At 35.7% G+C, this 27470-nt stretch overlaps 1 protein-coding gene across 2 annotated transcripts in view; it reads right to left on the reverse strand.

Moving 5' to 3' along the window:
- Positions 1-873: 873 nt before the first annotated feature.
- The window catches only part of SLC4A4 (solute carrier family 4 member 4), a 379308-nt gene continuing 352711 nt past the window's right edge, over positions 874-27470 (reverse strand). For both annotated transcript variants that reach the window (XM_074274439.1, XM_074274438.1), the window contains exons 19-26: positions 26984-27162; positions 25836-25908; positions 16670-16738; positions 13563-13736; positions 12597-12758; positions 4510-4606; positions 1884-1963; positions 874-1018 (exon numbers count right to left, since the gene is read on the reverse strand). In XM_074274439.1, coding sequence (XP_074130540.1) covers positions 1920-1963; positions 4510-4606; positions 12597-12758; positions 13563-13736; positions 16670-16738; positions 25836-25908; positions 26984-27162 — 798 coding nt within the window. In that variant the 3' untranslated portion in view covers positions 874-1018; positions 1884-1919. The remainder of the gene's footprint in view (positions 1019-1883; positions 1964-4509; positions 4607-12596; positions 12759-13562; positions 13737-16669; positions 16739-25835; positions 25909-26983; positions 27163-27470) is intronic.

The raw sequence follows: 27470 nt of genomic DNA on the forward strand, positions 1-27470 counted from the left end.
ACAGAAAGCCTGGCAGCTACAGATAAGAGGTAGAACTACTCAAAACTATGTTTCCTGCTGCAGGAAAAAATTCATTTTCTTTACAGTAATTTTTTAAAAAAAAGTTTAAAAAATTGACAAACAAAATAAGTTGCAGGTTAGGCCCCCATAATTTAAACAACAAAATCTAGGAAGAAAAATATTCTTCAAAAGAGTCAACAGATAAGCCCATTAGAGGGTTAAAAAAAAAAAAGGTTGCATAGGAAATGGGACTTCCAAAACGTGCTACAATATTGGCCAGAGTATCTCTGTGCAGGGAGTGAAATTAGTACCTTTAGCTTGCCTTCTCTTCAGACTACTAAGGAAGAGTTCAAGAGCATGGGATAGTGAGGGTAGCAGCATTTTTTAGGTGTGAAAATCTATGTCAAATCTATATCAGCAAAGATACTGAACTCATCTGAAGGTCATTGAGGCTTGGTTCAATTAATCAGAACAACAAACAAGCAAACATAGCTCTTCAATTAAAGTTGTCAGTCATCTTGATGCTTTAGTAGAAATTGTTACAAAATCCTTTAAAAAAATCATTTGCAGCCCCTGGAAAAAAAGGAGAAGAATGATGGTAGTGATAGTGGTGGGAGATTGTGTGTGTATGTGTGTGTGTGTGTGTGTGTGTGTGTGTGTGTGTGTGTGTGTGCATGTATTTGTGAATTGGGTAGGTGGGGGTAAATTACCAAAAATATAGGAAAGAGAACAGGAAAATTCTTCCAGGAAAATTCATTGTCTAAAAATGCGCTCTTGTCTCAATTTTCCCTACACAGGATAGAAGCAGAGGGCACTGGGATATTTGGCTAGTGACAAAAAAAACGAAAACGAACTGAAGAAAACATCATCTTCCACACCAAGAAAACAATTCAGTGTTAAGAGACAAACAGGTTACAACGTAGTTTCTGTTCCCTTGCTCCTCCAGAAATAACCATCGTCTTCAGGTTCAAGTTCTATTAGAATTTGAGGCACAACTTTGACTGGAGTTCTAGGAGGGCTAAATGGAAAAAAAAAAAACAAAAAAAAAACAACAGACAAGTGATTACAAGTCACCCATCATCTTCTATACATAGATTGATCATTCAAGAAAAAACAGTATCTGCTGTCTCCAATTTCATATCTTTCCCTTCTTTTGAATCCCTTTGGAGTAATTATTAATTTCTCAGGGCTGAAGCTTGAGTGGATAACAGGGAACTTAGGGGAAAATCTTGAAAAATGCCACAGAGAATAAAGGGGAAAACCCAGCAGAAATGTAGCTTCTACTGGAATCTTTTAACATAAATTTTCATCTTTTAAACTATCTTTCTAGATAGTGTCTAAATAGACACTCAGAAGTGTTCTGAGACCAAATGTCACATCCAAGTCATTTATTAAAAACCTAACAAGTATCAGGCACTAGGTTAAGGATTGGAAATACAGAGAGATCATTTTAAAGAGCTGGCTTTCCAATGGGGGAAGATTACATATAAGAGGAATCTGAAAGGGAGTGGGGAGAGAAAGAAATGGAAAGGTATCATCCATTATGAGTATAGAAGTTGCAATCGTGAAACTCTAATCCATAGCTTGCTTTTGAGTGTGCTCTTTAAAGTGATGGATGACAACCCTGATAACACAAGACTGAACACTGATGCAAGACTCTGAAGTCATGGAGCTGGGAGATCCAAAAGGAGCATGTTCAGAATCAGTATTCTCCACCAACAGAAGCTGAGCATATACTGATTCTTGGATTACTTATTTATTATCTGAAAAAGATTTAGAACAAGAAGTTCTGCCCAATAACCTGTGCTCTTATCACATTTCTTGGGGCAGACATCCTATGGCACTGCCAAAAAGGGAAAAAAAAAATACATGCTGCTTTTTACCTTGGTATCCCAAGCGACTCGAGGAAAGGAATTTTATCAGCATGATGTGTGGCGTTCAAGGAATGTTGGTGATTTTTCTCCTGGAAAGATTAAACAAAAGTCATAAGTAACAGTCTTTGGAGAAAAGCATATTATTTTAATGAAAATGAAAATATTAGCCACGGAATAAACATGAAATCTGCCTCTCTAGCGCCAAAAGTTGACAGCAATTCATTTTGGTTTTTCACTGATGACTCCCTTTACAAAAAGGAGGGTGATTAAGATGAATTTGTGAAATTAAAACTTCCATTTAATTGTCTTAATATAATCTAAATAAAGGATTTGAAAATACAACCAATTTACCTTATAAGTAAATTGTAAGAATTTTGTTCATGAGACTCAGATAAAGTTTAAGGCCAAATGTCAGAAGAACAAATATAACGCACCAGAATGAAACATCACATATTAATTTCCTAGCCATTCCTTTGCAATAACTTGTGTTCTCCCTCTGTTTTAATATACTGATTTTTGGAATGGTAGAAATGTTTAAAGATATTCATTGATCTTTATCAGAAAATAAATGAAATGTAAATAATAATAATCACATCAAATAATAAATTAATCAGCAACCAGGATCTAATTTTCATTTGGTCTCAACAACTCACAAAAGTAACAAACATTAAATAAGACATAAGAGTACTAAAAATTAGATCCTTCATGTCTGTGTATATATATATATATATATATATTATTTAATTTATACTTTAACATATTTAATATGTATTGGTCGACCTGCCATCTGGGAGAAGGGGTGGGGAGGAGAAGGGGAAAAGTTGGAACAAAAGGTTTTGCGATTGTCAATGCTGAAAAATTACCCATGCATATATCTTATAAATAAAAAGCTATAATAAAAAATAAAATAAAATAGTATATTCTATTTTTTAGAACTTTAAAGGAATCATCTCATCTGACCTATGAAATAAACCTCTAAGAGTTATAAGTATAAACACTAAAAAAATAAAAATAAAAATTAGATCCTTTCCATCAACCAAAACTCAAACAGTTAATGCTTGATATTATTTAGCTTCTGAATGGGGGTCTGAATGGGGGATGAGATAGCTTTTGGACTCAATAGATTCAATATTGAACATTAACTTTCAATCTTTCTTGGTAATTTCTTACTAAATCAAAAAAAAAAATCATTGCCACATACACAATACAAGTGTCTGTCCTGTTTTCTCTATGAACTATAAAAAAAAATATTCAAGTACATTGATTGATTTTAAAGAATAAATTCCCTACCATAGAAAATTTAAGCAAAGAAAAAAGAAACAAGGAAGATTTTGATAAAAAAATATGAAAAAATGTTCAGGGTATATGTTGAGATTTCTTCTCTTTCAATCTATTGCTTCTGCTGTAACTGTTCCATAACATGCTATGAAATATCAAATCCTAGCCATCAAGTTGTGACATCAATGGGAGAGGAATATATCAGCTTGGAAGTGATGAATAATCATAGCTGAGTGATGAAGATCTAGGGAAAGGATCTTTAACGTTTTTGATTTCATGAATCATTTTGTTAGTCTGTTGAATCCTATAAACCCTTTCTCAGAATACTTCTCCAAATAAAATTTGTAAAATTACAAAAGAAATAATCATATTGAAATAAAGATCTCTCCCATTTATATTCATGGACAAGAAGTTAGTAATCCTTGATTTAGGGTATTTTCTAGTAGCAGCAGTTGGCTAAGAAAGGTCAAAGATCATCTGTGATGACTGATCCATTTCCATATAAGGTTTCTTCTCAATCAAAAGTTACAGAGCAGTTCTAAAAAGAGATGGTTTTCAGCAGAAGAATTTTTTAAATCGAGACAAATGCCTGTAACTTTGATTAAAAGTAAAGTGTGCAAATGTTTCATCATTCTCATTTTAATTGGTGATTAAAATTAATCATCTAAGCAATTAGTTAATAGTAATAAAAAGACCCATGACATAGAATTTTAGAATCAATTGGGCAACCAATTGGACCTAAGGAAAACAAACAGTAACAGTGATGTTGCAGCATAAGCAACTATTTTAACAATAAATGGTAGAAATTGTACCATGGTTAGCAGCAGATAGAAATGAGGGATGTTTGAAGAGTCCAAGAGAACACTAGCAAGCAAAAAACAAGTTTTTAGTTGCTGGGGAAAGGCTGTTAAGGGAGCAGCAAGAGGAGTAAAAAAAACAAGGTCCTCATAGTTGTAAATATCCTTTTTAAAATGGATAAAATAGGGCAAAAAAAAAGGAAAGGAAAGAAGAGCTACTTTGCATTTAAGGGGGCAGCAAGGGGAGTAAAAAAACAAGGTCCTCATAGTTGTAAATATGCTTTTAAAAATGGATAAAATAGGGCAAAAAAAAAAAAAAAGAAGGGAAAGAAAAGCTGCTTTGCATTTAAGGAAGCAGCAAGGGGAATAAAAAAACAAGGTCCTCATAGTTGTAAATATGCTTTTAAAAATGGATAAAATAGGGCAAAAAAAAAAAAAAAAAAAGAAGGAAAAGAAGAGCTGCTTTGCATTTAATTTCACCCCCTCCCCCCATGGTAGTATTAGTTTCAAGCAGGCATGAACTAAATTAAGTTACTAAGAACTAAGTTAGTTCTACTCACTGTCAGCGGGTTTGCTGTCACTTAGGAAAGGCTGTTGTTCCATGATGTCCATTGGAATTTTAATACTTGGAACTTTTTCGGAGTAAGGGCAGTCAGACTGTGGATGAAATGTGGGAGAGGTCTTAGAATGCTCTAAGTGCATTGTCCCCCCACAGGAATCTATCTGCTGTATATGTGGAGTCACCAAGAAAATAATGAATATTACCATTTTCTCTCAAAAGATGTTTTCTCCATCCTTTGGGCCAGAGGGACCAAAGTCAAATCAGTTTTGAAAGTTTTTTTCCTTCATTAACCCACATTTGTATATAAAGGGAAAAAAAAAAAAACTCCCCAACATATCCAATTGATTCTATTGTCACCTAAACTATATGGGAGTTTCAAAGGAAGGTATGTTCCCCCCCAGCTAATCAATCCATAGCATTGTACCAGGTTACATACATACATACATGAATGAATAAACAAACAAATGAATAAATGAATAGATAAATAAATAGAAATGTCTTCTTAGGAAATGCCACTATAATGCAGAAAACAGGAGTAACTATGGGGATCAAGAAGTGACACAATTCTTGACTTCAAGAACCTTATGTTATATATACAATCACATGCAATCCACAGAAAGTCAAAATTGGGGAGGATAATTAGGTTTTCACACAAAATGTTCAGGAAAATTTGAGATCAGACAGACAGAAAGTCCACAAAGGAGGTGGAGGCTGACCTGAACCTTGAAAACAATAAATGAAATGTAATGATAAAGAAGCCATATAGAGCCAACTAGGAGGGATAATATCCTCACTGCTGGACTAGGAGGCAAGAAGACTTGAATTCAAATCCTGTTTCAGACATTCTAAATGCATGCTCTTATTGTGTGCTCTAACTGTATACCTCTCTCAATCTCAGTTTCTTCATCTCTAAAATGGAGGATCGATCAAAGGAAATAATATGCATATATTATTATTACTAGCAGGCTACTTTAGAATCTCACTGGCACAAAGGACAATAACCTAGGGAAATGTAGGGAGCTGAAAGAGAGCATTTAAATTCAGAGTGCTGCTCCAATACAGTTTGAATGGAATGTATCTTGCATAAAAGGTACTAATATGAAAAAGGAATGAAAAGGTGGGAGTCAATCTTAAAGGCCAGGCCTTGAATGCCAGAGTAAATGTGAATTTGAAAATAGGTCTAAGATGAAAAAAATACAACTCACCCACTCTCTGAGCTACCAAAGCAGTAATATTTGTCTTTTATGTCAGAGGAAATTTGGACCAAGGTAAACAAAGAAAGAAATAATATATCTTGACATAAGGGCTATGGCTCACTCTAAATAAAGAAGTGAGCAAAGGTATACTGGAGTCAGCTCATACTGCTTTATGAGTATTGATTATTAAACTTCTAGACCTTTCTTCCATTCAGTAAATTTCAGTGCGTCTACATTTTAGAAATTGGCAAATGCTACAAATGAGGGCTTGGTTTATCGTCTAGACTTAAAGAAATTATGCAGAAAATATTAATGATGCAGATTAAATACAAAAGTGTGTTGTGCATACATTTCTTCTCCCCTCACTCTCAGAGCTGGTTGTTAAACATTTACCAGCACACAGCTAGGAGTGAGCAAATAGGAAACTGAAAAGGATAATGGCAGCAGCCCCAAATTCAAGGAAGTTGTGGCTTCCACTAATAGTGCCCCAAAATAACAGAATTGGATCCGTTCCCCAATTGTGGCATACTTGCCAGGAGTTCATGTCAGCACACAAGTAGCTAAACATAGGGAGAGTTACCCACTAGCCACATTCTGACATAATAATATACTTATTTTAGGCTTAGAGCATCCCATGATGCTTTAAAGTGTCAGGTTCTAAATGTTCATGATGTTGAAGCAAACCATGACGCTATGCTGACTCCATCCACTACCGATTTATGTGAACATCATTTCAACTGGGGCTTCACTGCTGCAAGATAATCCTTTTATATTTCCCTAACTGATTCATTACCCTCTCACCATGGCATTTCCTCCAAACCTTTTCATTTCTCCATAAATCTCCCATGGCTCCTCCTTCCTTCATTCTCTCAGCTGAGAACTTGGATTCCTATTTTACTGAAAAAATGGAGACCCTTCCTCAAGAGCTCCCTCTCCATTCCTCCTTATTTCATACACTTCCATGGTTTTTTTTTTCCTTACTATTTCCTCTTTTACTCTAGTATCTCATGGAGAGGTGCCCCCTTCTTGCCAAGGTCAACCTCACTATCTATCACATTTTCTCCAGCAGATTTCCTCCTCTACAATCTCAAATTTCTCATTAGTTTTCAATCTTTCCCTATCTACTTGCTACTTTCTTACAAGCTGCCTACAAACATACCTATGTCTCCAAAGTCTCCAAAAAAAACCAAAACAACACACACAAAAAAAACCCCAAAACATCCTGATTCATCAATCCTTATTAGCTATCAGCCCTACCTTTCTTTTTTTTAATGGCTAGACTCCTTGAGAATAGTGCTTGCAATAGCAGTCTTCCTTTTCTGTCACTTTCTTCCTAATTCTCTGCAATCAGACTTCAGACCTCATTCAACTGAAACTGCTCTGTTCAAAGTTATCATTATTCTCCTGATTGCCAAATCTAATGATCTTTTCTTTATCCTCTTCATTCTTGATCTTTGTCATTGTTGACTCTTCACTTCTGGATACTCTTTTCCAAGGGTTTTCATGACATGAGAAAATATCATGACTCTTTTCCTCTTTGTCTGACCTCATTTTCTTATTCTCCTTTACTGAATCTTCATAAAACACATACTCATAGAAAGTGAATATCTCTTGAGTTTCTGACCTGGATCTGTTTCTCTTCTTTCTATATATATATATATACTATTTAATTGATGGAGTCAATTATCATTTCTATATAGATAATCCTCAGATCTATATCCAGAATCTCCAAATCTCTATTGCATTCGGTATTTTAGTCTAGATATTGTATCTAGATATCTAAATTTATCATGAGTGCACAGAAAACACTGTATTTCACCCAAAACCCACCCCTCTTCCTAGCTCCCCTATTAACAAGGATACCACCATCCTCTTAGTTATTCAGGCTTGCAATTTAGCTGTCACTCATATCATCCCCATAGAATTCATCTGTTACAAAATCCTACAGATTTTATCTTTATAGTGGGAAGAAAATGGATTTTCAGCTCACTCCACTTTGCATCTGCTATTCTGCAGTTTCAACTCCAAGGAACAAGTTACTTCCACCTTAGATACCCTCTGGTATTCTCCTCATCCCACCTTATCCTTATTTTCCTCCTTCTTTTTATGTGTTTCTTTTAGATCGTAAATTCCATTTTTCTTGTTATTTATTATATCCCTAGTAATAAACACAGTGCCTAGCACATAACTTTTTGCTGGATTAGACTGTACTTTTCCAGAATCAGTTTCTGCTCTTTTTTTCTTCTTTTTACACTGGCTACCATTCTGGGGTAGACCCTTGTTGTCCTATACATGGACTACCAACAACCTGCTATTTGGTCTCCCTGCCTCAGATCTTTCCCTATTCCCTTCCATCCTCTGCTCAGTTGTCAGGGATCTTTCCAGAGCACAGGACTGTCATTCTTCCATTCATAAACTCCAAAGGTTCTCCCTACTCAGCTCCGTTTTCTGGTTGTCCCAGAAAAATCCTATCTTCTTGGGGAAACTAAATGGTACCATGGATAGAGCTTCAGCCCTGGAGTCAAGAGAGCCTTAATTCAAATTCAGTCTATGATACTTATTAGCTATGTGACTCATTCAATTCTGACTGCCTCAAAAAAAGAAATCCTATCTTCTCTGAGAAGCCTTTTCTGGTCCTTCTTAATGCTAGCACGTTCCCTCTGAGATTGTGTCCCATTTACCAAGTATGTATCTTGTAAATGGAGTTGTCAGGTTATTATTTCCTCCATTAGACTATAAGTGCCATGAAAACAGTCACTATTTCTGCCTTTCCTTATTATATCTCTTACAGTTTAATACAGTGCCTGGCACATTGTAGGTGCTGAATAAGTGCTTGCTAACTTAGCTTCTCTTGATATCCCACAGTACAACATAAATTGTATTTCCAGTTTAAGGTCCAGCATTATAATCTTGAAGAATATACACAAGACTACTACAACCAGAGATTTGTTTTTAACTAAGTTTACATAAGATCAATCCTACCTCATCCTGTACTCATTAACAGTCCATTAGAACTAAATAAAGTCATTCCTTCTTATTCCATGGGCAAAGTGAGCAGAAACTTGATGATTTCTTTTGTAACAAATTCATATGTGTATGTGTGTGTACATATACTCACATATACATAGATAGAGGCAGACAGACAGAAACAGAGAGAGACAGCAAGAGAGAGAATCAGAGACACAAAGAATTAACAGAGACATACAGAGAATAAGACAGCATGAGAGAGACAAAAGAAAAGAGAGATTGTAAGAAAGACAATCAGAGAGAGAGACAGAGACAGAAAGAATTAACAGAGATACAGAGACTAAGACAGCATGAGAGAGACAAAGGAAAGAGAGATTGTAAGAAAGACAGTGAGAGAGACAGAGACAGCAAGGAAGTTAGAAACAGAAAGAACAAAGGGAGACACAATGAGACAGAATGAGACAGCATGTGTGTGTGTGTGTGTGTGTGTGTGTGTGTGTGTGTGTGTGTGTGTGTGTGAGAGAGAGAGAGAGAGAGAGAGAGAGAGAGAGAGAGAGAGAGAGAGAGAGAGAGAACAAAGGCAGAGATGGAGACAAGAGAATAAGAAAGACAATAAGAGAGAGACAGAGACAGACAGAGAGGCAGAAAAAGAGACAGAAATGGCACTTCTAAAATGACTGTGAATTGGGATTATCTAGATGGTGACGGCAAAATGTAAGAACAACTCATGATGAACTGGATACCTTCTCTTGACAGAAGGGCAATGGCCTTAAAATGTAGAATGAGACATTTATTTTTGGACATCGCCAATGTCCAGTTTATGACTATTTGTTATAAAAGTTTTATTTTTCCTTTTTTTTTTTCAAAAATGAGTGGTGAGTGGGAAAGAAAATGTTGTTGTTGTTGTTTTTAATTAAAAAAAAAAAAATTCAACTTTAAATAAAAGGAAAGCAAAAGAATCCAAGAACAGTCTCTCTGTGACTGGCAGAGATTATTAGTATACCAATATAACCTGGCTTCTCTGATCCTCTTCTACTCTCACTAAAGTCCCATTATCTAAAAGAACTCTTTCTTAGTCTTCCTAAATCTTCTGTCTCTCTTCTGTCAATATCTTGTTATACTTAGTTATTTACATGTTTCTCCCCCATTAAACTGTGAATTCCCCGAGGGCAGATACAGGCTTTGTCTTTCTTTGTTTCCTCTGCACTTAACAGACTACCTGGCACACAACAAGGGCTTAATAAATGCTTGTTGACTTGATTTGACTTGGCACATTTATTTATGATAGATAAATCAATTCATTCCTAGACGAAAAAAAAAAAAAAAAAAAAAACCAATCATTTCTTTCCCAAACATTTTGAGGAGCTGTTAGGATAAACTGCATGTTTTTCTTTTGAGTGTTTCTTAAACAAAGCCTAGTTCCAGACTGCCTAATTGCAGTGACTAAACATTCCTTATGGAGCATTGGCAGCTCTCTGAGATGGTCTCCTCCAGTAGCAAAAAAAATGTTACAAAAGATAGCAAGGGACAGAATAGTTTGGTCTATACCGCTGATCTCTGCATCTATTTTTTAAGAAAATACAGGTTCAAATGCTCTTTATTCTTCATTAAATGGTAACAAAATCTCAACTCAGTTGGCCCCAGTAGGTCATAAACTACAAGAGAAATCATTCCCAAGTGAATTTTGAAGGAAAGGCCATTCAAATATATGAACAGATAAAAGTCATTAACTGTGCTTAATAACTACAATATATAGGATATTCCAAAAATATTGGTGCAGTTTTAAGCCTTAAAAATTTCTGAAACATACGTACAACAAACTTTTAACATTATTGTTTGAAAGTAAAATTATTTAAATTTCTTATACCCTTACTTGGTTTTGCAAATCTTGTAAAATGAAATTTTCATTTTAACAAGATGGGCCACCTTGTTGTTAAGCTTTGTGTGAGCAATAGTTTCTAGATAAACTTTCTCAGTCCAACATATTAATAGTGGACATCCCCTTGGTCACTTGTGCTATCTTTATTAAATGTTCTTGTGAGAGTTATGTCAAAATTGTCACAAATTCATTGAAACCATATTCTTTATATGATCTTACGGCCAAGATTACAAATGAAATCATTTCAGTCATTGAGCAGCAAGAAGTGCCAGGCTTGCTTTGAAGTCCCAACTAAAATCTCATCTTTTAACAAAGCCTTCTTTGTTCTAGTCTTTTCCTTCTGTTAATTATTTCCATTTCCACATATATATGTGCACATGTATGTGCATGTATATAGATGAGTACGCAGAATTAAAAGGCACATGTGTAGGTATGGATCATATGCCATTATCTACTTTGACTATTGCCCTCCCTGGTTTCCATTAAGTCCTAACAAAAATCTTATCATTTACTGGAAATCTTCCCCAATCTCTTTTAATTCTGATATCTTCCCTCTGTTAATTATTTTCTATTTATTATCCTATTTATCACCTATTTTGCACATATTTATTTACAAAGTTGTCTTCCCCATTAGATTATAAGCCCCTTGAGGGCTTGGACTGTTTTTTTTGCCTCTTTTTGTATCCTAATAGTACCTATTAGGAGTTAAATCTATATTAGTTAATTAATTAATATGGGCATATACACAAACTATTTGTACACACACACACACACACACACACACATATATATACACATATATATGTATATATGTATATATATATGTAGATATGTGTATGTATCTCTGATTTCAATAGTGTCTGAAGAAATCCCCTTTCCACCACTGCAGATTAACAAATTACAACTTAAAGGAGGCTAAGTAATTTGGACAGAATCACATTACCCAATAGCTGTTAGAGACAGAGTTGAAACTCACTATTCCAAGCTACCTTTCACATTTCATTATATTAATGTCATTATAGCCAGAGATCACAACTCCTAAAAGCCCACCCTTTAGTTAATCATTAGCAACAAATAACTCATTAAAGGCATACTACATATGAGGAACTTAAAAGACTAAATTAATAATAAATCAAATGCCTTTAGAATGATATCAAATAAAGAATAACAATGACAAAAAGGAAAAGAAAAGAAACTGAATGTTGGGTAATTATAAGGACCAAACTAATCTTCAAGAAAGAAATGAGCAAATGTATCTTCTTCCCTTCTTTGAATAGGTGAGTACCTATGGTGTGTGTCATATACATGTATATTTATACATGCATGCATGTGTACATAAGTATAGGTATTTGCAGGTATATGTGAATTATATACATATATGTGTGTTTGTGTGTATATACATATATGTGTGTGCATATATATACACTGTCAGACAAGGCTGATAGGAAGATTAATTTTTCCCAATCACTTTTTTTCCCTCTTTTTCTAAAATGATAGTTCATGGCTTAGACTCATCTAAAACTAACTATGACAAAGATAAGAGATAGAATATCATGTTCTCAAGATCCTTTTTACATATTTTCAGGAGGGAGATATTTGAAAAAGAATGCAATTTTTTTAAAGTGTAAAAGCTTATGTAACCAAGCAAATCTTATTTTGTGCTTTATATGTATTGAACCCAGAGTCCATTATCAATATGGTGCTAAAATAAGTCCCTATGAGTGTATCATTGCTGAAGGGGTGTAAATTCTAAAGACCCAAAATAAATATGAGAGAGAGAGATAGGAGAGGGAGGGGAAAAGGAGGGAAGGATGGAAGGAAGGAGAAAGAAAGAGGGAAAAGAGAGAAAAGAAGAAAATAGTGAGACAAGGAAGGGGAATTGAGAGTATCCAGTTCTAGGACAAGAAGAAAACCATTTGACAGACTTAGGTAAGGTTTGTGTATTCTTGGAAACATGTTGCCCTCTCTCAAGATGGAGAAAATACCATTTTCCCCATTGGTGCCTTGACTAGCTTTCCTCTGAAAGGCTGGAAAACTTCTTACATCATCATTGTCACTATCCAGACTGCCTTTCTTCTTTTTCTTTTTCTTCTCATCTTCTTTCTTTTTCTTGTCCTTTTCTGGAATGACATCATCAAGGAAACTGAGGTCATGCTGGGAAAAGAGGTAGTCCATTCCTTTTCTGACAGCTACAAGAGCCAGGATCTGGAACAACAGAGAGAAGGCCATTGAACAAAGACTATAATTGGTGTAATTATCAACAGGTAGTGACGCTGCTGAGAGGTCAGCAGGTTGGGATAGATGGAAGACCTGGCTCACGTACTAACTGGGTCGCTCAACCTTAGCACTGCCATACAATGACAGATCTTATTCTTTGAGGAAAAAAAGACTTTAACGATAATTGCTCTCTTTACTTTTCCCTGTCTCTTTTATCCACACCCACAAGCATATTCACAATCGTACAAATGATTTTTATTGTGTTGGTTGTTTGTTTTTCAATCAAACACAAGTGAAGGAGACAGCTCAGCAGTTCAGCAGCCAGGAGGGTGTGGGAGGTAGATCTGAACTTGACCTTGTGCTGGATGCATGGTGCCGGTTTCTTGCCAAGAATGGGGAGCCAAGGGAAAATGGGGAAGTCACAGAAGAAGTTTTAGGGACTGATTTCCTCTTCCATCATTTGGGGCTCATCAAAGAGGCTTAATTATTTGGTTTCTTTCATATTGTGGCAGAAATATATACTTAGAGTTCCCAGGTTTCATCTGGAACAGGGACTGAGAAAATGGGATAAAGGTAGCAAGAAGCTCAACTGAAGTTCCCATAACTCATCTGATGACCTCAGGCAAAGCGGTACCAGTATATATAACCACACACACTGTACAGAATATGCTTTCAGATGATGCTCACAGATCTCAGGCCCACCCAGGAAGAGAGAGGTGTGTCTCCTCCCAACACAAAAACCACCCAATGTTAGAATGTTAGAAGGCATTTCAAGGGCACAGAAATTCTCACCATGACTGGAAAGATAATGGCGGCCACTGTGGACTTGAGGATCCAGAGCAGGGCCAGGCACAGCACCTGGAGAAAAGTGAAGAGATGGACTCGCCGCAGAGGGACGTGGCGAAGGTAGATGAAGTCAGGCTGGTGCTTGAGGGGCATCAGAAGCAGCTTTAGACGATCCATGAACTGCAAGGAAAGGGAGAAGGATGGGACTTTAGCTCACAAAGGGCAATGTCACTCAATGCTCATGGAAACTACCTTGACCAATCAACTATCCACAAGCATTTATTAAGCACCTACTGTTTACCAGGTTCTGTGCTAGAAACTGGGAACACAAATATATGAATGGGATGATCCCTTCTTGCCAGAGTTTACATTCTAATGGAAGAGATAAGTGCATATGCAAATATTACATTTATGAGTGTATGTATATTATATAAATTGAATAAATAATAAGTGGTTATATATCAGGTAGTTTGAGAGGAAAGACACTAGCAATTGGGGATCAATAAGGACATTATAAAGAAAAATGGGACTCTGAGGCAAAAGTAATAAGGATGTGCCTTCCAGGTTGGGCCAGAATAAAATCTGGGAGTAAGAGAAAGAGTGAGGGGCGAGGAGGAGGCCAGTATGGCTGCATTGCACAGTGAAGGAAGCCAAAAGGCTGCAAATACAGACTGGGGCCAGCCTGTTTAGCTTTAAGAGCCAAACAGGTAAGTTTAAGAATTCTGCGTGCACCATGTTCTCTCGGAGAGGAAAAAAGTCTCTCTGAAGCTTGTCCTCTCTATTTCATTAATTCAGTGAAATGATAACAATCATTGAATACAACTAAGTCAACGTATCATTTTGGAGATTGCTTTGTATACATGCTTTCATTTGCTCGACTATAATATTCACAAGTACCCTGTAATGTAAGTACCCAGAAAAGATAGATAATGTAGTTCAAGGGTGGGGTGGAGAATCTACTAGAATAGAATTCAAGGGATCTAGAAAGTAACACTAGATTAGACAACATTTTTGTCCCTTAGTTACACATCTCTCATTTCCAAACCTTTGTATGATTGGTCAGTTTTTCATTCCATAATATAGACTGAAGCATATTATTTTTCACTTTTTCTTTTCTTCCTCCCTCCCTCCTTTTCTTCTTTTTTGCTTCTTTCTTTCTTTCCCTCCTTTCCTTCCTTCCTTTCCTTTCTTCCTTCCTTCCTTCATTTCTACCTCCCTCCCTCCCTTCCTTCCTACCTTTCTTCCCTCCTACCTCTCTTTCTTCCTTCCTTTCTTCTTTCCATTTTCTTTCCTTCTTTCTTTTTGCTCAAGTTTTCTTAGACAAAACAACTAATATGGAAATGTTTTACATGATTGCCTATGTATAACCTTTGTAATTTAGGCCGCTACTAAAATGGATCAAAACATCCTCTCAACCCACCAGAAAATCAATATATTCACATATATATGGTATTTCTATTAGCTCAGGTTGTAGTACTTTGGCATTTTCCTTTGTAGAATCTGGGAGGAACACATGACATTTTCCTTTAGAGAATCCAGGAGGAATTCAAAAGAATGCAAACAAATCAAGTATTGGTCTTCAGAGGGCATTGAGTCAAGTCAGAAAGTCTGTTTGATATTGAGGGGCATTTATATATTTAATTTTTGCAACGTATTTTATATGCATTCTCTCATTTGGACTTTTTGGCAACTCTGTGAATTACATAGATATATTTATACCAGTTTTATAGATGAGGGAACTGTCGTTTTCAATTTGTCAGCAGGAGAATAAACAAGTTTCTGAGAAAATGCAATCTTAACAAAGCATTTCATCTGTCTCAGCCCTTCTTTGTTGACTCATGGAATCAGTCAGAAGAAGGTTAGTTCTTTAAGAATATCATGTATTGACACTCAGATAAAAAATTAGAACAAATACAACTTGAGCTTTGCTTTAGAAGAGAAATCATTCATCTATACCTTGAGGTCCAATAGCAGAGACAAATGATTAATTTGTACTGTATTAGTCCCTTCACAAGAATAAAATGTATTTTGTTGAATCAAATTCTATATTCAAAGCTCTGGTCATTCATAACTTCCCAAACTTTTCTGGATGCCATAGAGACCAAAAGCACATTTGGGTTTGTAGAAGGCCAGCTTGTCACTGAAACTCAAGGAACAGGCTGCTTCTAATACAAAGGCTCCCCACAATAAAGGAAAAGGCCAGATCCTTTGGCATTCTGACCACCTATGCAGAGCATGTGAACAACTCCATTCCGGAGCAGAATACAAAAAAAGGAAAAAAATACTACAATGGATTTCTCTCTTGGTGACCTGGCCCTTTGCCCAGCTCAATCTGACTCCCAAACCAAACTCATATAAATCCAATGACTGAAGAAAGCAAGAACCATTTTAAGGGGCCCAAATAAATTCCTGTGGTGTTCGGGTAACATGCAGTGTTTTGTCATTAAAACACTACTAAGTGCTAAATAAGGCTACAATTAACAAGGTGCCAGAAAGCAATAGAAACACTTCCAATTTCCTGCTGCCAATTAAATTATCCCCTCAGTAAGAAAAATGTCCCTTATATAATTTCTCCCCAGTGATTTTTTAAGATGTTGAGTGGAGAGGAGGAAGAGGATGGAGAGTCAGTTTTGCCAGATTATGAAGACTAGTGTTCCCTTAGCCGATGTCTTAGATTAAAAAAAAAACACACATAAAAATATTAGATCACTTGTTTTATTTGTGCAAAAATTTGATCATTGATCAGAGGCCACAGAAGGAGCAAACTGGTAGCCAATAAGTACTCCCTATTCCTATTAAGGGCTGTCCATCAGCACTTGGATGTCAGTGGTTCAAGATTCCCTATTGGAGGGCATAATGAAGGGGATGTGTTTCTTTGGGGTGATATAAGAATTACATCTTAGTTTGCCTTCCTAGTCCACTGACCTTTATGAACTTCATCTCCAAGAACGTGTGGATATGTGATAGGCTCTGTAAACAAGGGCTAAACTTGAAAATGAAAAAAAGAAGCGAGATGAGGAAAACCTGGCTGTTAATGATTACCATTTCCATCAAAGGTTCTTTACTGGAATACTCATTATCAGAAGGGCACCACGTTGCTATGGCAAACTTACCTGCACCCCATTAAGCGATGCGACCCCCATGTACAGGAACACACCATAGAGAACAGGCATAGGAATAAACTAGGGAGAAAGAAGAAAACGGGACTCAGTCATGAAGAACAACTTTGTAAAAAAACAAAACAAAACAAAACAAAAAACAACTTTATGGGTTTTTTTAGACTTGATAGATGATTTCATGAGTATGGAAAACTTCTCGGTGCGAATCAGCAGCTTCTCTGCACCTGGAATCACCTACTGTAGAGGAATGAATGACCCATTTAGGGTCACTCAGCCTGGGGTAGAGGCTGAATCTGAACACAGAGCTTCCTAACTCCAAGTTCAGCTCTATCCAGTCAACAGCTATGTTTCTCAAAATTGATGCATTAAATTTTAAATATAATTCCAGCATAAAACAACTATAAAAAGATAATTATTTATTTCTACAATTATCATACCAATTATCCAATAAATGAAACTCTAAAATAGTATCAAAGAAGCAAAAGAGTTACTTCAGCAAAAATTTGTTCCCCCCCTCCAAATTTAGTTTTGCTCTTAAAGAGGGACTTTTTATTTATTTGTTTTTTAACCCAGAAGGGTAAGACTCCTGATATAAAGATGGTAAAGAGGTACAATAGTGTCAAAGTAATAGTAATTCTCTCATTAGCACTCTTATCCAAGCCACAAAGTACAAAAAGGAACAAATATGTAAATTGTTATTACTACTAATGATAGCTAATATTTATATAGAATTGAAAATATATATTATCTCTCTGGAGATAATATATTTGGTAATAAGATTTGAGATATTACAAGAAGACTTTAAGATAATACTGTTATTATGATATGTATATATATATATATGTATATATATATATATATATATATATATATATATATATATATATATATAAGATTTTTTTTTTTATAGATAAAGAAACAGGTAGATATTGGTGAAGTGACCTGCCCAGGGTTACAGAGCTTACTTTAAGCATTTAGGGAAAATTTGGACTTAGGGTTTCCTGACTCCAGGCCCAGCACTTTGAATGTTCAATACAAATTAGCCTAGGTACTTCTTTGTTTATTTTGGCTCACTCACTATAGTGTGAGGTATTCCATAATTAAGACAGCTGACATTCAGAGGAAATCTATTTCCGCAAAAAAATCTTACAGTCTGGAAAGAACATGTTATGTATGTGTATGTTTATGTTTATATACACACACAGTCTTGTGATAAATATATCAATACATGTATGCATATTACATGTATATATGAGTCTATAAACATACATATGTATGTATGTATTCCCAAAGATATTTAATGCATTTTCTATATATACACATAAACATATGTGTGTGTGTAATCTTCACCTTTGGGCTCTAAACTGTCCCAATCATATAATTTACTCTCACAAACAGGAGACATATAATGATAAATCAAGACTCAGTTCACACCAAGTCTAATATGAATATAATGTTAAAAAAAAAAAGATGAAATGAAATGAAAACGTCTCAATTAAAATAAATTTCCATATTTTCCATTGGTGTTTTCTTAAAGCAGTATTGTTCTTCTGCAATATAATGGATGAAATCCCATTTCCTAGCTTTCTCTCCTGGGACTATCTAAAGACAATCCTGTATCTGAGAATCTGAGGCATCTTGGTAGAAGTAAGCACTTATAAATACCATTATTGTGATTGCCTCTAATTTTAAAAGATTAGCAATCAAAATGATTAAAATTATATGAAAAGTGCTTGGATGCTTCACTAAAAAAGAACTGGCTGAAAACCATACTGCAGTTAATTTGACCTTAAGCACAGAAAAGTGATTATATAGAGTACCTGGCTCTTTGTGATGGGGGAAAAAATGTATTGTAGTATCCAGCCACCACCACAAAGGGGCAGACATAATACATCCAAAGTCACTAGAAACTTTAAGGGTGTCTTCATCACATTTTCCCCCTTAAAATCTACTATGAACTCTTTTTTTAAAAAATGAAATTCTGGAATCACTTTATATGTCTCATTTTCTGTTTTATGAGTACAAAAATAGAACACACTGATTCCTAACCTCCACAGAATTTAGAAGTTTGGGTAAAAGTTATATCCATGTACTTGTTTTAAGAAGAAACTTAAGATGATGTGGATCATGGTGTACATTTTCTCTCTGAAAAGCTAAACTTAAGCCTCTGCAATTAGAATGATTTACTATTGTTAAAATTTTTGTATATTTGGTTTTTAAAACAAGTGCTGGCTCCCTTTATGTTCAACACAAAATAAAATCAGAAACCCCATAGTTTCTCCGAATGGTGACTGCTATCCCATCCAGGATACAGATTTCTTAGGAAACTGGGAGTTTTTAGCAAAGTATAACACTTTACAAAGATCTAATCTCAAAGTTATGAAACATTAATGATTTTTTTCCAATCCTGGGGTATAGATTTGTCCTATCCAATTAGGTTTCATGGTATTCAGTCAATTGGGGGCAGCTGATCATGTGTCCCTTTTTCCAGTTATCTTACTAATCTACTTTTAAAACAAAAGAAAATAATCAAGGGAAGGCAAAAGAATTATTTGCTTGTTTGTTCTTAAATAAAGACAAGGCCCTACTATAAACTAAAATATAGAAAATAAAGAGCTTTAAACACATATAAACCAATATAAAAAATTAAAACATGGAAATATAAATTAGGCTAAAATATTAAAACAGAGTAAAAGTTGTTATAATTTACAAGGTCAGTTGGCATTTAGAAAAGTCTTAATTAGTCAAGGAGTTAATGATGTAGAAAAATAAAAATTTCTTGCCCAGGACAAAGAACAAATACCCAGAAAATTTATAATAACATTTCACTGCTTTATTTACTGTATAAAATTAAGTTAAAAAACTAAATTAATGGATAGAAAGCTTCTGGGAACCAAGAGAGAACTGGGGTTCAAATCTTGCTTCATATATACTTTGGATATGTGACCCAGCAAGTAAGTTAATCTTTCATTACTTTGGGCAGCTCTCCTCAAGATTTCTTAGAATGTGAGACTGACAGACAGACAGACAGAGCCAGAGAAATAAAGAGAAATAGAAAGAGACAGAGAAAGAGAGAGAAAGAAGAGAGAGAGAGAAATGGTAGGTCAGTAGATAGATAGAGATAGAGATAGATAGATAGATAGATAGATAGAGGACCAATAACATAAGGGAAGTGATGTCATAACATGTAAATGAATTGGATTTAAGTGAGGGAGGATTGTGTAACCTGTCTCACTCTCCTTTGGAGTCATCTGGATCCAGTAGCAAGATATAGATCAGGAGGCCTGGAGATGGCCAGGAATGCAGTAGGAGACTTTGGTCTTTTTAAATTAAATTTTAAATTAAAATAATTTCTTTAACAGGTCTCCATTTGACTGAGGCAATCAATGCCCATTCAGTGATTAAGGCTAGGTAAAAAATGAATCAGAGAATGGCTTCTTTTACCAAGTCAAAAATAATATCTTGGATAAAAAAAAAAAAAAAACCTCTTGAGTTTTCTAGTCAAAATAGAAACAATGGCTATTTACATTATCTCTTGGCCAATCAGGGCCAAAGCAATGACCCAAGTAGGGCTTTGGCCTGGAAAGGAATGAATGTTAAGAAGGCTAGCCTTTAAATCCCCAAGATATCTTATGAGTTTCAGCAACCAAAATTTATATTCCTTTGAAGAGCACTTACAAGTAAGGATATGACATGCTAGATGGACAGAGAGAATGGAAGGGAAGGGGAAGAAGGAACAGAGAAGATGAGGAAGAGAAAAGAAGGAAGAAGAGAAAGAAAAAAAAAAAAAAGAAAAAGCTGTGTTGCTCAACTGGCCAGTTCTAAGTGGGTTTCCAGTGGGACATACTACTCACAGAGGTTGAGGTTGTTTTTTGTCCTTTGTTCTGGAAGAGGACTATAATATCAGGGAAATGATAATTTAACATGCTAGTGAATTGAATTTAAGTGAGGGAAGGTTGTACAAAGTCACCAGCCTCACTTTGTCCCCCAAAATAAGATGATAGATAGGTAGACAGACAGACAGACAGGTAGATAGATGATGGAGATGAATTAACAGAGAAATACATACAAACATACACATGTAGATTGACAAGTATATTTTGATATAATTAGCTTCCTTTGAAATTCCATGTATTTCACTTTAGACATTTATAAGTATTGTTCTGAAAATGGATCCATCTCTCAGACTATCAAAAGTATTCAAAATTCACACAAAAAGATGAGGGTGACTCTAAGACTCTGAGTTGCAGAGAAGGTTCCAATCTGCAACAGTAGAAAGTGTTTCATTATCTGGGAGCCACCTAGACCAAGAAATCACACTTCTAATCTCTCAGTTAAAATGTAATTTAAAAGTTTAAGTAACTAAACCACAAACCCCCATAAGCAAAAAGTAGTACTGAAAACAAGAAAAACATTTTTAAAATAACCAATTTTTGTTCCTTATGTAATATTTTCTACAAGTAAATAGTTATAAGAAAATCTCATTTAAAAGCATCTATATGTATATGCAATTATATACTTAATATGCAGAATAGATAAATATATAATGTAGAAACATATGTGTATATATTTATATAAAATATGTGGGTGCTTATGTGTATTTAGATGAATGATTGATAGATATAAATAGGAGATAAATGATGGGTAGCTAGACATGCAAGGAGATAGATGGATAGATATGTGTGAGAGAAAAAGATATATATCTAGAGAGAGACGCCTATACATACACACACACACATATGGAGAGAGAGAGAGAGAGAGAGAGAGAGAGAGAGAGAGAGAGAGAGAGAGAGAGTTATTGCATATATACTGGAATCAAACATAAAACTCCGAGAGCCTATACTGAAAGGATTTAGAGAAAAACTAGACTTCTGAAAGTTTAAAGAAAAAAGCTCTAAAACAAAGGCCTTAGGAGCCTTCGCTGTGAGCTTGAAATCATATCTCATAGCACAGCTTTCACTCTATCCTACAAGAGGAAACAGAAGCATGCTAGTACAATGAATGCCTGCAGGGGCAAGTCCCAAGACCCTATTATAATCTGGTTTCAGCCGTAGCATAGATAGAGCAATTATGTTTTATCAATATTCCAGGGAATAACTCAGGAATAATATATCTCCAACATCTCAATTAGGGGCTTTAGCTATGATATAGTTAAAAAAGAATGCAGGATCTCTTTTCAAAGTACATGGGAAAATGCCAAAAGCAGCCCAGAAGTTGATTTAATTGTTTCTCTATAGTTTAAATTCTGCCCGCTCCTTACATATTGCAATGGAAACTTCCAAAATAGGTATTATAGAAGCTATAAATATATACTATTTTTTTCTCAGGATACGAGTAGAATTTTGGATTTGGGTTAAAGAGTCTGAAAAACAAATATGGAGAGATTAGGGACAAAATTTAATGCTAGCCCCCGCCAGGTAGTGATGTCAACCTCAAAAAGAAATAAGCATCTGTAGAATATTTAACCATCCCAATCAGGGCATATTCACTTAGAAAACCAAATATTATCATTTATGGCTATTGTATTCTTATTTCTTTTGTGTTTTGGCCACACTTGGCTATGTTACAGACTACATTTTGTACACTTCTGCTCCAGCCCCTATATTTTCTAAACTAATTACACAGTACTGTCCTTTACACACTGTCGTTCAGCCAAACTGGTCTTGCCATCTTGCTGTGACTTTGCACATTCCTTCCCTTAAATTCAGGCTTCCCTCGTTTCCACCACTTCACTGCCACTATTACCTTCCTTCAAAACCTAGACCCAACACTATTTCCTTTGCATTCTCTAGTCCCCCCCAGCTACTAGTACCCCTCTCTCAAAATCACCATAGGAACACTTTGCATATAGTATACACACACACACACACACACACACACACACACACACACACACACACACAATCAATCAATTCTTAAGCTTAGAAATTCAGTCATTCTTGGTCCCCTTCTTGATCTCCCAGTGCTTCTCTGACCGCGTCCTTGACCATGATTCAAATCAAGAAGAAAACTGCTTAAGAGCAAAGACTCTGTGAACTCTCCTAATTCCACACATTCTTGTTCTGAAAAAGTCAAGTTTCAATCAAGAAAGTCATGAACACACGTTTCTTTTCATATGTATAGGGATATGGTAAAACAGTTACTCAAGCTATTTAATGCATAGGAAAACATTAATAGAATCCTCGAGGGTCACCACATTTGAGAAGGAATGGAACTTTCTACCTTGTTTGCTGAATGAAATATGGGTTTGCCAACATTTAAGATAGAGATTCTTAACTGTGGGTTATATGTGCACACACACACACACACACACACACACATACACACACATATATATGTGCATATACATATATATATATATATATGCTTTTTTAAAAATTGATTTCTTTTAGAATTTTACATATTTTATACCTTTGAAAACACTATTTTCAAGAAGTCTATCATAGTCTTTCCCAAATTTCTAAGGGGATCCATGCTAGTTAAGTTAAAAATCCCTAATTTAAAATTTTGTCTTTCCTAGTGGTCCTTTCCTACTAACCACCCATGAGGCAGCAAGGGACTAGGGGAAGAATGTTAGGTTAAAGTAAGAGAGTCTGGGTTTAAATTCTGGCTCTCTCTTATGTGACCTGGCTAGACAAGTCACTTCAATTCTTTTCACCTTTAAATTGAGATGGATCCATTCAGAGGGCCTCTGAGGCTCATTCTAGCTCTAATGTGAAGATATGTATCATCACTAAACAGCCAGAGGGTATTGGTTTAAAATCCATCCCTTGCCTAGTAGAGAGTACAATAACTGGGAGTCTGCTTCTTCACTCAAGGGTAATCACTGAAAGCGAATAGGCAACCAAGCTCCATTGACAGAGATGAGATGTTGACCTTGATCTTTGCCCATTTCTTCCAAGCATTTTAGCATCTGGTTTATATAAATGAACTCAAAAGTCTTGGTTCTCAATAGAGCAGGGGAATTGAGAGAAGGGTACAAGGGCATCGTGGCTTATTAAAACAAATAAAATACATTTTTAAAAATGACCTCAAAGGGACTGTGCACTGAGCAATCCTAACTTAAGAGGCCGGAGGGACACCACACATTATTTCAAATCCACTTGACATTGTATAGAGAAGATATGTTACATATTATCTGTCCTAAGAGAATGTTGAGGGCTTTTTATATGCTGAGCCTTTGCTGATTGACATTCTCGTTTTCTCTCCCTTTGTGTCTTTTTCTCCATCTCTTTCTCCTTCCTACCTAACTCCATCTCCTACCACATAAATATCTCTTCTCCCTCTTATCCCTCATGGATTCCCCATGGAACCACAATGGTTTGAAAATAAGGCTAAAAAAATCATGGATATGAAAGAGAGACAGAGACAAAGAGGGAGAAGGAAAGGGGAAAGGGAAGGCGGAAAGGAGAAAAGAGAGGGTAAAGTGAGAAGAGGAGAGAGAGGGAAAAAGAGAAGAATGAGAGAATGGGAGGGAAAAAGGGAAGGGAGAAAAAGAGGGAGAAAGGAAAGAGAGGGGAGAGAATGAAAGGATATGGAAAGAAGGGGAGAAAGGAAGGGAAAGAGGGAAGGGGAGGGAGAAGAGAACAGCTAGAAAAACAATGAGAATGTCTTTCAATCTCCAGAGGTCAAGGGCCATACCAGTGGCAAGATGAGAAAATAAGTTTCTTGAAGTAGGGATTTGAAGGCAGCACTGGTGAAAATGTGATGTGTCACCTCTTCCTAAAAATAGCAATTCACACAATATCTGTTCTTTGTGTCCCTTTGGAATCATCTGTGATTAGTCATCTAACAGATTCTCTGGGATGGAAGGCAAAGCATTGGAAACAACATTGAAACAAAGAATATTGCTTGGAGGTATCCTGACTATTGGAACCTTGGGCTTGGGCTTCATAGCATTATTTATGAAAAAGCCTATTCAATCCCAGAAAATAATAGATAAATGTTTAGAATAGATCCAATATGCCTAATAGAACACCAGCTATTGGTGAATTGATCATTTCTACATTCACCTGGTAGCAGATCTCTCTCCACTAAAGTCTCTTTTTGGTGGCATTCTAGAGTATTAGGGAGAAGAATGTGGCTCTGCTCTGAGTTCCATTAACTATGTGACCCAGGGCAAGACCCTTAAATTTTCTAGGCCTCAATTTATTTATTCATAAAAGGAGGGAGTTACGTGACCAAAATATATCACTTCTAATCAGATTCCTAGTTGTTGCGGGCAAAGCTATGATTCTCTCAACTCAAAAATATCAGTTAAAAGCCAGTAATTTGGCTTTTGGAGAAGAAGCAACAAGCTGATTGAATTTTGCACTTTTCAATTAATGGCTTTGATAACATGAAAAAACAAGGAAAGACAAGCTGGCTCTAGATAAGAGGTAAGAAGGGGGTTAGGGGATTAGGCTGAAAGTGGCAATCAATTCCCCCAGTTACATCCAATTTTTCCTTAATTTAAAACTTGGTGAACTTGAAAGGGAAGAGGAAGATGATTATATCGCCAAATAGACCCACACTCTTCCTTAGAGACTTTCCCCCTAGTTTCTATATTATCTATGCAGGTATTTATTCATGCCATCCTGCAAACTTTCACAATGACTTACACTAAATTTCTCAATCTACCCTGTAATTTTTCTTTGCTAGAAGTTTATTTCTTAAGCTTTCTAATTATAGGCCAGTCATTTTCTCTAATCTTTCTTTGTGCAACTGTCTTTGGAGCCAAAGACAATAGAAGCACTGTCAGCAAGAACAGTAAATAGAATAAAAAGAGGTGCTCCATATTGACCTTGACTTACCCCAGCTTCCTGGAAATATAGGAATGGATAGGGATGACAGGTAAGGGGGTTGGGATAATAGACAGTAATAAAAGAAGACAGGGGGCAGGAATGAAGGAGAATAATGAGAACATCATAATGGGTGAGGGAAATGAATGGAGTTAAGGAACAGCAACCAAAATGAAGGACTGAAACCTCCCTCCCAGCTAGCCACATACTTCAAAGTTTCCCTAAGCATTCATCATGATCTTCCAAATATCTGAAAAGGATTCTCCAAAAAGGATTCTTTTTTAAAAAATAACTTTTATCACTATTCTAATACTATTCAAGTGTCTCTTTATCAGTTTTCTAAAAAAGAAGAAAGAAGAGGAGATATCTGGAATATTTACCTTCAAGATGGGAGCCATAAAGACTGATAGACCAGTCAGAATAAACACAAGAGTTCCGGTGACTCTTTGTTCCCTGAAATCAAACCAAAAAGTTACCTCCTGTTTTTATACACATGTTCCTAGCTCTTTAGTTCCCCCAAATTACATGAATTATCCAAGCCAATGTTGAATGTAGGTCAAATATAATGTTATTAATACTTCTGGGGCAATGCACAAACTCAATACACCCACACCCATACCCACAACCTCTCCCTCCACACAAAAATACTGATCAATTGGGTCATGGATTTGAATGGCTGATATTAGTGAAAAATCTTCCTGCTAAAATCTTTGCTCATAATTGACATGTTTACATATAAGAGATAGGAAAGAAAATTCTTTGCTTGTCAGTTACTAGCTTCCTCATATTTGTAATTTTTAAGGCACTTTAACCATCTATAGAATGATTTTTTTTTTTCTTTTCCAAGAAATAGCAATCATATTATCTTATATGCTGTCTGACAAATAACCAGTGGGAGAGTAATAAATCCAATCAGGTTCCTTTCCAAATTAGTGATACTTTAAAAAAATGTTTCATTCACCTCCAGAACTACCTTCCCCAAAACTGGTCCATTTTAACAAAAATGGCTCCATTCTCTACACAGAAGCAAGAAAGGGCCTCTAGAAAGTATATACCAGGCATGACACAGGGGCTGCTTCCATACCTTTAGAGTCTCTTTAATTCAACTGCTCTACATCAGAACTATTCAGTGGTAGATTTCATCATAAAGATCCTTATCAAGATTATGATTCGTGGGAAGACATTTGCTGAGATCCCAATAAAGCTAAAAAATGGTCTTTCTAATTCTATTTTATTCCAGATAAATATTATACTTCTGAAATATCTTCTAGAAAAATCATATTATTCACCTTTCTCTATAAAAAGAAAATCAGAAAAAAAGATATCCTAAACTTGGGTGAACTCACAAAAAAATCATCAACAATTATACTGTGGCCAAAAACTAAGTCCTTCGTAGAATATACTTTGTAAGAATGGTCTAATCTAAATTAGTCCTTATCTGGCTTCAATCTCATTTGTCCAAAATGAATAATTATATGCATAGAACATCTGTTATGAGGCCTAGGATCTACATATTAGGAATTCATACCTGACTCCTAAAAACTTGGGTTGTTCTCCAGGTGCAGACGTCTCCGTCTCCATCTTCAAACTGTCAATGTGAGCGATGGAGATGACAGTAGCAGCCACATACCATGGGAGAGCCATGAAAGAACATACAATCATAAGAATGGCCACCCAGAAGAGATCCAGGTGGTAACCAGCTCCCTTCTGTAGAGAGGAGAAACAAAGCTATGATGAGAACCAATTCATATTGGGGAAATACGGCTACCTGAAGAAGAAAGGGTAAATAGGAATGGGGTGGGAGGGAAAGGAACAAAATATATGATTATGAAGAATTAAGAGAAACTGGATTAGGCTTACAGGCACTAAGGAAAACAGTTTACATGGTAATCACAATAATGTAAAGCAAGCTGTTGGGAAAGACATCAGGATTCTGATCAGTGCAATAGTCAATCGTGAGTTTAGAAGACTGATACTGAATCAGGCTTCTGTTCACTGCATACTCTCCATTATAA

Source organism: Sminthopsis crassicaudata, chromosome 6, assembly GCF_048593235.1.
Source record: "Sminthopsis crassicaudata isolate SCR6 chromosome 6, ASM4859323v1, whole genome shotgun sequence".
NCBI classification, from domain to species: Eukaryota; Metazoa; Chordata; class Mammalia; order Dasyuromorphia; family Dasyuridae; genus Sminthopsis; species Sminthopsis crassicaudata.